Source organism: Pteropus vampyrus, unplaced genomic scaffold, assembly GCF_000151845.1.
Source record: "Pteropus vampyrus isolate Shadow unplaced genomic scaffold, Pvam_2.0 Scaffold154, whole genome shotgun sequence".
Taxonomy (NCBI): domain Eukaryota; kingdom Metazoa; phylum Chordata; class Mammalia; order Chiroptera; family Pteropodidae; genus Pteropus; species Pteropus vampyrus.
The window spans coordinates 1,913,431-1,923,982 of record NW_011888935.1 but is presented as its reverse complement, the minus strand read 5'-3'; the positions used below and the strand labels follow the sequence as shown (position 1 = coordinate 1,923,982).

General features: G+C 45.1%; 1 protein-coding gene across 4 annotated transcripts in view; it reads left to right on the top strand.

The window, feature by feature from the left end:
* Positions 1 to 10,552, top strand: part of ENOX1 (ecto-NOX disulfide-thiol exchanger 1) — a 402,429-nt gene that overhangs the window by 376,293 nt on the left and 15,584 nt on the right. For all 4 annotated transcript variants that reach the window (XM_023536375.1, XM_023536373.1, XM_023536376.1 and 1 more), the window contains one exon: positions 6,203 to 6,305. In XM_023536375.1, coding sequence (XP_023392143.1) covers positions 6,203 to 6,305 — 103 coding nt within the window. The remainder of the gene's footprint in view (positions 1 to 6,202; positions 6,306 to 10,552) is intronic.

The following is a 10,552-nucleotide window of genomic DNA, read 5'->3' as shown; positions in this document are numbered from 1 at the left end:
TGGCAGCAGGAACACGCGGCAGGCGAAAGTCAGTTCTCAACGTGTTAAGTGATCAGCTGCCATGTAAGTGACAGAGGCGCCGCGTTGAAATAAGGAAAACTTGCAGGTAGCTTGGAAAAAATGCCTCTGAGATACGGGACTTGGACCGTGTGTAGAAATGTCAGCGGGAAGCGGTGTAGAAAAGGGAGGGGCGGGCCTGCCCGCGGCCACCCGTCCTTAATGGAAGAGCCAGGCAAACGGCTGCCTCTCCGGCAGCCCCGTGGCCACCTCTCGTTTCGAATTCGAAATGGGCGGTGGTAAGTTCAAGCGCACAGGCCCAGTGGTCAGGCGGTGAGAAGGAACAGAAGTTAAAAAGTTAAGTGCGATCATCGTCAAACCCGTGAGAATGAAAGAACTTCAGGAGGAGGGACCAGAGGACGGTGGGGACTAGACTTGGGTCCAGCACCGAAGTCAGACTTTGAGACGAGGAAAGTCAGCGCTCCTCCGCGTGTGCTGGGCCAGCAGAGGGGCTGATAAAGCCAGGGCCTTTTATGTAACGGAGTTGGGGGCGGGGATGGTTTAAGAGGCACCAATGTCAGTGATGTCAACTGTCACATGACAAGAGGGCTGGGAAAAGGCAGGCACCGAGCATCTTTCAGACGACCATTTCATGGGGTGATCGATGAGGAAGCTGAGGTTTCAGGCGGTGAGGCAGTAGACAGAGTGCGTGTACACCACGTATTCGAGAAGCTTCGCCGTAGAGAGAAAACAGCACCCAAGTTAAGGAGGCCATAGGAATAATGAAATGAAGAGAATAATGAAAGGCTAATAGAAACTGGGGAAGCCATTATTCTCGGTTCTTGGGGGCTTGGGTGGGTGGAGAGGGACAGAAACAAAACAACAGCGAAGTATAATTCTAGCTCAGCAAATTATTTAAAAAAAAAAAAGCTTTTCTAAATGGATAAATTACTTTGATCATTTCTCAGAGTCATTGATAAGGACTCTTAGCAGGAAAATTTCTGGCCTTCAAGTAGCTAACTCTTTAAGACTTCTAGGAAAAAAAAAAAAAAAAAGAGGCCATTGCGTCTAGTTTCTAGTTACTGAAAACCTCTCCCAGCCCTTTCATGATTCCTTCTAAGTGTCACAGAAATTAAGAGTTGACGGTAAACCGAAGAAAGCCTTGTTGGATAATCGTGTCCATTCTTCTGCCAACTGCAGATTCGTTACCTGGTGTGCATTTTCTAGTCCGGAGTATTTTACTGTGTCGTGAACGGTGTTCTTACCAATTTCCTTAGAATACAGTTCATCGTCCTATTGACCTCACAGTGAGGAAACTCGATCCACCTTCCCGTGATGGTTCTTTCCTTGTCGCATTCCTGACGGTTGGTCTTTGGTAATGCCCTTCACCTCCCGACCCCACTCGCACTTCTTCAGAATGTCTAGTAGACAGCTTATTCTTCGGGGCACATTACGTCTATCGGTAAGGGATTTTAATGTGATTAATGAAAAAGTTTCTATTGATGAAACTTTCCCATCCTAAGGTTCCTTCTGTGGTCCAGAGATTTGAGGCAAAAAGAAGTAACAAGGACAGTGAAGTTTTTAAGGGGAAAACTTTGCTGGCTCACGATCCAGTGTCCCAGTAAAACGTGTTCCTAAATCGATAAGTTGGACCGTCCCAGGTAGAGGATGCGTGACTCTGAAGACAGGATTGAAGACTTGAACCATGTGTTTGTCCAGAGCTGAACGTGAAGCATAAACTGGCATGTGCTCTGATGTCTTTGAAAACGTACTCTCTTAGTATTTAATATTACTGTTATTTTGTCTCTACTTGATGGGTTGTTTTCAGAGAAGTTTTTGGCAACTGTCCATTCGAGGTTTTATCATGTGCTATCAGACAGCCGTCATGGCTTCGCCAGATTTATCCTCATGGATCTTACGACTTGACCATCCCCCACGCGAGGGGCCCAGACGGAAGCCTGGACGCACAGTGGCTTACGTTACAGGAGAGCGATTGAGCTTGGGGAAGCCACCTCTTTTATATCAAGCAGTAGGCAAGCCTCTTCTTTGCCCCAGAAGGAGACATCACGGTTGCTTGCTACAAACACAAACCGAGAGGTTTTATGGTTGGCCCATAACACTAGCTCTCAGGTCCTTGCTGAGTCCAAAACCCTGTCCACCCTACTTTCTCCCGAACGGCCGACCAGATGTGATAGAAACCGGAAGTGCAGCATTCCCAAAATCGAACACGTCATCTTTTCCCATACTTGCTGCTTCCTCTCATTTTTATGCACCAAAGCACCGGCTCATTCTCAACATTTTCCTCAGCCATCAGCTCGCCAGCTAATTTTTAGTTCTACTTCTTAAATATCTCTTATGTTTTGCACCGTGCACACTATCGACTTGGTCTAGACACTCATCATGAAAAGGAGAAAAAACAAATAGACTGGTATCGTGGGCCCGATCTAGCCTGGCATCCCTGCCTCCAGTTTCATTGGCCTCCAAACCAACAATCTATAAAATTCAGAATCGTGCATGTCGCTCATCTGCTGAGCACTCTTCACTGGCTAAGCCTTCCAGCCAAAATCCAGGTTCCTTACCATGATCCACCTATGTCTCCGGCTCCGTCCTCTGACACTTCCTGTAAGTTTCCTTAGAGACCTGTTATAAGAATCTCTTGCTGGACCCCGAGTAAGCACATGCTTCTTGCCACTTTGGACTTGGTACCCTTAACAACTTAGCATCCCTTGACATAGAGTAGGCATGTAATACACGTATGGGTGGCCGAAAGTAAAAACGAGCTTCACTGAAAAGCAACAGCATTCGGTTTAGGGAGTTATTTCGATCCCCATTTTCTCTCTGTGTATTTTCTTTACCTCACCAGCCGCAATGATGGAGCCCTTTTGACAAACACTGGATGATAATTTAGATTCATGGGTACTAGGTACAAACATTCATGGGCGGTGAGGACAGATGGCGCTTATATCTACTTTGTATTTTGTAGGCTACCCCAAACTCACAGCCTACCAACAATGATAATTTTCTCGTTTAATCGAAGAACCTTGTTATACTTACAGACAAGTCAAATTAACTTTATCTTTCTAGGGAACCCTTGATTAATGAATGAGTCATTAAAATACCCTCCCCCATCCCCTTTTTTTTACGGAAATAAAGGTTAAAAACACAGCACAACAAATGGCCATCTAAAATCACTAGCCTTTAAAACACACCCCTGTTAACTTTAAATTTTGTCTCTGGCAAAATGCTTATGCATTCATCCATCTCATTAACTCTGTGACTTTGTCAGCAAGAGTCTGAACTTTTATGTCCTGCCCGAGGCAGGGTGCTTAGTCAGGAGCAACTCTTTCGAGCAGCCACAAGCTGGCCCACTTCTCCAAGTGACAGTTACAGACTCAAGTCTCTAGTTGATACGGCAGGACACGCCTTTGACCATGAGAGAGATGGCAGTTGCCCTTTTGGAGATTCTCGAGGCCAACTTCCTACAGTATGCGTGCCCTGCTCGGAGCCTGCCTGCCGGCCTCGTTAGGCTCAGTGCCACTTCCCAGCACAGTTCTCCTTCCAAGAGGTGACAGGCGGCATCTCCCTGTCCACGTTGGACACAACCCGAAGGCCGAAGCCCCTGCCATGCCTCAGGTCTCTGTCAGGCCCAGGCCTGCAAAGGGCTGCATCCACTCCACTGTCCCCAGTGATAACCACGTGGGAGCATGCCCTCAGTGGCCGGCAGAGCGCAGGCTGCAACGGTCAACGTTAAGAAACATTTCCACAGAAAAGTACTCCTAGGACCTTTCGTACCTTCCCCTCCTCGTGTGCCCAACCCTAAAACATCAGAGCAGCCATCACTGGTCGGCCACATGGCTCCCCGAGACATCTTAACTCAGCAGTTAAGATGGGGGCTGCTCCAAATAGGGGCTGCTCGGAGGTCCCCTTTCTTTATGACTGCAGCTTCCGACATGGGGATAGGTACCCGGCAGCATGCTGTTCTGCCATGGCCTTTTCCTCCTGGTCCCAGAGGTGCTGCCAGCCCGCCTGGTCCAGTTCCCTCCCTGGACCTGGATCATCAACAGTGTGTTGGCCCCAGGAGACCACTCAATTCTGGCCATTAATGTGGGTGTGTTGTCTGCTACACGCTTCTCAGTAATCTCATTTGTCTGCAGTTCCCATCCAGGCCGTGAACAGATCACCCTCTCTTGGAGATACTATTTGTTTCCACTCGTCCCTGGAGTTAATTACTCGCATTTTTCATAAGTGATACAATCATCACCCTCGTTAATATTTTTCGATCCTCTCTCCTTAAACCTCTGTTGGGAGACCTTTACAGAGCCTGGACTCTGCTCAGCAGTCTTACCCTCCCAGGCACGGAAGCCCAGGGCCCTGTCCCTGTGACACCTATTTGTCCCTAGGGCATACCACTAAGGGAACTCAGCATGCTCCTTGACCCCACTAGCCCAGGGACATGAAGCGTCCACACGGCCTTGTGTACTCGAACTGACACAGCCTAGTCAGAAACACCCTATGTAATTTTACCCTTTGCTGTAACTCCTCTTTATAAAATGTTCTACTCCCGCCTACATAAACCTTTGGGTTTGTTCTGTTTTAAAGTCCTTGACTGCGTTTCTGCTGGGGCTGGTTTGTGAGATCCTTTCTGGAAGTACGAGAGCATCTTTCTTCTCTAACGCCCTTTTATGTCCTTCCAGCTCCAGACCTGCCTTACGCCATTCCTAAACCCTTCCTGACCCCGTCCCCATGGGCACACTTCTCCCGTCAGCCTCAGGCCTCAGCTGGCACCTTCTGGTCAGCCTTGCTTCCGATCTGTCCCCACAGCTCTTTACCGTCCCCATCCTCACCCCTAACTCAGTCTTGTTCACTCAGCCTTCAGCACATCAGTGTGACGTTTCGAAGGGCCTTCAAAATGCTCACCAGACGTTACCAACTGCAATTTCTCAGCAGAAACTTCTTTCCTGGCAATTTCCAGTTATCCTTGATTTATAAAGTAGTAGATCGTATGTTAAAGTCAGTTCACAGATTTATTTCGATTGGCAGTCACTGAGGAGCTTTTTTACTTCTTTTTTTTAAAAAATTTATTTTATTTTATTTTATTTTTCGAATGCCTTCAGATGGGGTCTGTGTTCTTTACATGCTCAACACACTCTGAACAATCACCCATATTCTCTTACCTGGTCAGTCTTGTTAGATTTTAGTAACTCACTAAATATCCTATAACCAGTTCCCGTCCTGGAAACACTTGCCAAGCCATTTGCCCAGATCTTCTAAGTTCATCTTTGTCCCATCTTACCTACCCTGTATCCTTCTGGAAACTTCCCACCCTCCACTGGAAACATCATCCTTAATTTTGATCCATATGCTGGTCCTTCTTGGAGACCTGTCTTTCAGTGAGAAATTTCCTCCCAACAAGGTGAACTACGCTAATTCTACTGTCCCAGATGTGCAGGTCTCTGATCATTAAATTTGACTTTTTGTTAATCACTCTCCTTTTTGAGTCCCAGTATCAAGTCTGGAACAATATGAGTTAAATCTTTTTCTCTGGTTTTAAATTTAAAAAAAAAAAAAAAAAAAAACCCACTATAGAAAGAACTAAAAATAGTCTAGCCTCAATGATTCCTGTGTTATTAGTTTGTTGTACAATTCTTCACTTTTGGTTTTCAAAGAAGAATTTCCCAACCTTTGCTTTATCTGCCGTTTGCAGTTGTGTATGAGATGCGTACCTGCTCCATTTAAACACTTCTGACAACAGCTCTATCTCACTTGCCCAGTGGGCCCTGTTTCCCACACACTCACACAAATTACGAGCATAATATTATAAATCAACTTGTGTATGCTTTTCAGGAAATGTTTTCGTATTTGAAATAAAATATGTTGAAGTAGCTACAATCAAATACAGGTTTTGCTAGCACAGCTTAAACAAAACACGGACAAAAAGAAAAAAAAACTAAGATAAGTTGCACCAAATTTGCCACTTTTGCAGAGAATTGCTCGGTTTGCCAGGAACTATATAGCCAGGAGCCTAAGTTTTAGAATGACTTTCTCCCATTGGGCCAGTAGATCAATTACTTACCAAAGTTAATCTTCAGTTGTAAATGGGAGTGATGACATCTTTTACAGAATTTGAGAGACCTGGTAGCTTTTATTGAAATGCACAGAATCTACGTAAATGCCCGTATGCTTTTTTTGTTTGTTAACTTCGTAGGATATCAACGTCTTGACAGTCGCATTGGTCAACCAAGACCGAGAGAACAACATGGAGAAAAGAAGCCACGGCTTAAAATCAGAGAAAGAAGCTCTACTAATTGGTAAGGAAAATTCCGTTTCCTCAAATAATTCTTAGGTTATTCACTTAACTAATATGTAAGTGCTTCACCTCCAACTCGCGAACAATTTGAGCAGCATTGCCTTCTGGTCAGAGGTGAACTTCATGCAGATTATATTGCATGCATTTTACGTTAGGAGCATAAAGACTAATGGGGGTTTTGCTCTTTTGTAACCGTGTATATTAGCTGGTTGTCCAAACGTAAAACTGAGTACGAGAAGACAGACGAATGTGTGTGTCACATGTTACAAATCTGACTTTCCAAATGTGGACACATCGCTTCTAACTAGAGGCCAGTTTGGGGCCGGTCCAAAAATTCCACACAAAGCCAGATTCCCGGGCTCGAGAGAGGCCACGTCCTGAGGCCAGACCTGTAGCGCCGACCATTTAGGGACCTCTGGACGACCTGTGCCGGGCCGGTCCAGGGCGGTCTAATCCAGGATTCCCTGCCCAAGTTTGGACCTACTTATCCAAGATTAGTAAAACAAGGTGGCCATTAAGGAAGGTGAAAGATGGAAGGAAGGAAGTTCTTCACCGAGAACATTCAGTTGCCCCACAAAATACATCTGAGTTGGCTTTTTCCCTGCCTGGACCAGGGACAGAGCTCTAAATGTCCTCCTCTGTTAGTCACCATTGGCGGATCCGGAAGTGCTTATTCTCACTCTGAAGACTTCTTGATGAAGACATGATGGCGATGTGCCCAGAACCCCACCTTCCGGGCCGTGGAGTGCAAGGTTCTCCCACGCCCTCTAATCCAGAGAAGGCGACGCCTCCCTCCCTGGGCACAGCGCTGGTTGGAGCCGCACCTGGACCTTGACCCCCACGTGGGGCTCCTCTGGGCCATGGTTGCGAGTGCAGAAGGAGGCCGCTGTGCACGTGAGACACGCTGTTCTTCTCCAGCTCGTTATCTGGCAGAAGGAGCACCTGGTTGCATTTTCTAAATCCTGCATGCACCTGCCTCAAAAGGACAAGGGACCCCAGGGCCTGGAGAAGCTGGTGCGGGAGGGATGAAATTCAAAAGATAGTCCAGACTTCATCCATCACGTATAGATTTTTCAACTACGGGTTTATTGAATATGACATCAGCTTAGAGATGCTCCAAGGAAAGGCAATTAATTTTTTCTCTCCGATGATAGACGTCTGTGATAGCACGCCCTGGACACGTTCTGTAAGACATGCCGAGGGTGCTCTCAGTTTCAGGAACCCAAATGAACCCACACGGGTTTGGCAACTGGGTTTTTTCTTCTATTGGAGAATGTGTCAAACTCTGACAACTGTTTCTTTTTCTCTCGGTGTGACAAAGTTGTGTTACTGCCCCCACCCCACCCCCGCCGCCATGAGGCTTTTAAGGTATGAACAAAGCACATAAATTTTCCCTCTTTGTCTAAGTCTAAATAGTACAGAGCACTTGAAGGTTAAAAAAAATGGGGATGGGCCCCCTTTTTTTTGTATTTCCTGCCTCTCACTTCAGATTGCTTCTGCTTTTATGTTCTATTTGGAGAACACACAGTTCGTTTACACTGTCTTCTAAATAGTATGTATACACACATTTTTTAACCTGCTACCTTAATATTTTAAAAATATGGATATGCTTTACACACTGTAGGTTAATGAGAGTAGAGAGGAGGGTTACAGTTGTAACATGTCACTTCTGCTGAGATCTTTAGCATGAGAAAAAAATTAACAATCGGTAAATTCAAGTGTGTTAGAAAGAAAAAAAATCAGTAAGTCGGGATCTTCAATAAAAAAGTAGACACAACTGGCTCTAAATTTTTTAGGACTTTTCCCCTCACTTTTGGTCTTTCGAACTGGTCTACCTAGATTTTCTTTGAAGTTCAGGGTTGAGCAAAAGAAAAATGGAATGTGACACTCACTTTGAATCAATCTATGAGAATCTGTAGGTAGAAGGGAGGCTAGAGTTTTAAGCTTTTTATGAAAGTAAACTTAGGAGTTTAAGTTTTCCCTTTATTTCTCCATTTCCTCTATACTTCAGTATTTTAGTTTACTCTAAAGTTTGATTACAGATGTGGCTTCTTTCCCAAACCCTCCCTCAAAACACCTAGGTCCTTACGTTCTTCTTTAGTCAAAGAGAGAGCTATCATCCAAAGATCGCCAAGGTGGAGAAGGGTTTCTGAGACTGGCAGAGTGGATCCCGCCAAAGGATGCAGTTGCCCACTGCCATTAAGAGTGCCGCTCTGCTAATCGAGTCTGGCCTTTCATACTTCGTACATACCTGAATGTTGGGGTGATAGAGACCCTTCCTGCAGCATCTAGAGTCTAGATAAGAACTGTGATAGAGACAGAATGCCAGAATCTGGGTCCAAAACTACTCTGGACCAAGCCAGAGAGAGAAAGGAGTTTCCGATGCTGGGGATCCTCTTTCTTCTGACAAATACTTAAAAAATAGAATGCTTCCGGGGGTCTCATGGGCTTCTGATCTATCTGGAAAGGAAGGCATATTTTTTGCAATTTCCCTGAAATCTTCCTTTAGAATTATGAAACACATATAGAGGACATCGGGCTGGCTCTAGGTCAGTCTCTAAGGCCAGGAACACAGGAGAAAAATCTGCCTTCTATTGGAAATACTTACTGGCAAAATCTGCATTACATCTGGGTGCCTATAGTATATGTGAGTATACCCAGATAACTCAATAGTCTCTTGAGACATACAAATGTTACATTAAAAGAAAAAATGCACAGTGGCACAAATCTTGACTAAGAAGAGAAGGAGGGAGTGAAATAAGCTATTCAAATGGATTCCGTCTACAGAGAACATAAAACAGAGGCCAGAACTCCCTAAACAAGCAATCCTAGTTACTTATGATGACCTGTGACACTAATTTATCTGGGCAAAAGTATGTATTCTTTCCGGATGGTCTCATGACTCTTTTATAAAATTGGAATCTTTAAGACATGTGAAGTGAGGTACATGTCACAGAAGACCAGTGGGATTTCATCGATAACATAATTCAGAGCTTGACAAGGGTTTGGATGCTGAGTCCTTTGGGAGTTCAGACCTGTCACATGTTCTGCTTGGCAGTGAATGGGGATGGAGTGCTATGTTCCAACTCGACTCAAAAAGGTAAGCCCTTGGAAAGCACTTTATTAATGTGATTTCTGGATTATTAATTTTGCAGTCAATCCTTGTGAAGACAGGTTGACATATAATTGGACCTAAAAGAATGACATTTTTATGGGGGCATTGCAGGGAGCATTTTATGCCCCACGACTCTATAGTAACCACACACTCGATCAGCTCGACATCGCCTAGGGTCTCTGCCAGAACTCCTCGTTCATTTCGCATTGAACTCGTGTAGGATAGAATGAGTCAATACTTTTGGATTGGGACCCAAGCTTTGGAGCCGTGTTTAGCTGGAAGCCACTGGCTATTGTTCTAAAGGAGAATGGATCAAAATGTTTTTGTCGATAGGCAGACGGCTTTGAGGAGATGTTGACAGAATAACTCTGGATCTCTATTACTCTCTCTTCTCTTGCTTTTTAATTAGTTCTAGTGCCATAGCTTTCCAATCCAAGCATGCCTGGACGCCCTGTCAATGCTAGTCATCATTGCAAATCTCATCCAGATATCGTCAAAACCTTCTCAACAACTCTTTTTTTACAAAGCAGCTGTTCTTCAGAACTTCCCCGGACTCCTGAGAAGTATCTTCAAATTCTTACTGATTGAGCAAACTACATATCCTCCCGGCTCCTCCACAGATCAGGACATGCATATTATGGGCAACCAAGATGCTTCATGACATCCGGTCCTGCGCCGCCCACCACCACCGTCTCCATCACTTCCGCCATTTCTCACCTCTGCACGCAACCAGTCTGCATCCGAATTGGAATGCTCCCCATACCGCCCGGGCGTGGGGAAGCAGAACAGAACGGAGAGAAATGCACTTGGCAAAGGCTGAGTGGTGACTCTTGTGTTTTCCGAGAATGGAGCTGAGACTATATTTAGGCTGCACCTGAGGAAAGTAATCTGGAGAGTAATCTGTGTTCTTTTCTAAAAGCTACTGACCATAAAGAATGAGTCATTGACCTAAATCTTGTTTCCAAGACACAAATGTTCGTGTTAATAAATCAGCAAGCATTTGTCAAGGGCCTACTGTAAAAATTACCGGCCTTCACTGTGAAAAGGAATCATCTGGGCAGCCTGTTTAAAAGGCAGCGTCTTTAGCCACGTACACAGAGACTCTGTTTATTGTCAAACTGACATCTGAGGTG